Source organism: Arachis ipaensis, chromosome B08, assembly GCF_000816755.2.
Source record: "Arachis ipaensis cultivar K30076 chromosome B08, Araip1.1, whole genome shotgun sequence".
NCBI lineage: Eukaryota > Viridiplantae > Streptophyta > Magnoliopsida > Fabales > Fabaceae > Arachis > Arachis ipaensis.
Genome location: NC_029792.2, coordinates 20,169,059 through 20,169,552, shown reverse-complemented (window position 1 = coordinate 20,169,552; position 494 = coordinate 20,169,059). Strand labels below are relative to the sequence as shown.

The 494-nt window shown below is 40.1% G+C and overlaps 1 protein-coding gene across 1 annotated transcript in view; it reads left to right on the top strand.

Moving 5' to 3' along the window:
- Positions 1–494, top strand: part of LOC107614093 (cyclic nucleotide-gated ion channel 4) — a 6,894-nt gene that overhangs the window by 576 nt on the left and 5,824 nt on the right. The window contains 1 exon segment of the mRNA XM_016316328.2: positions 1–302. This exon segment is cut by the window's left edge and continues 40 nt beyond it. Coding sequence (XP_016171814.2) covers positions 1–302 — 302 coding nt within the window.

The window sequence follows — 494 nt, the reverse complement described above, 5'->3', positions numbered from 1 at the left end:
GGAACAGGGTGCTGGTGCTGGTGTCGGCGATGGGTCTGTTCGTGGACCCATTGGTGTTGTACGCGGTGTCAATAAGCGAGACATGCATGTGCGTGTTCGTTGATGGGTGGTTGGCGATAACGGTGACGGTGCTGCGGTGCATGACGGACACGTTGCACATCTGGAACATGTGGTTGCAGTTAAAGATGGCAAAAGCTTCGCTTCTTGGCACCACTTCTTCTTCTTCTTTAAATTCTCTTCGCTTCAGAAAGGCAAAGTGGGCTCTCTTCTTTAACCTCTTTCTCATTCTCCCTCTACCCCAGGTCAGAATCTTTTTTATTTATTTTTTTGTACTCCATTCATTTTCAGGATTATTTAGTCATTTTCATGAGATAAATCTGAATAATACTGTAAAATGGTTTTACCTTGTTAATTCAATACAATGTTTAATGAAGTCCCAAATTATACTGCGTAATTTATTATTATGATCATATATATATATATATGATACTTGT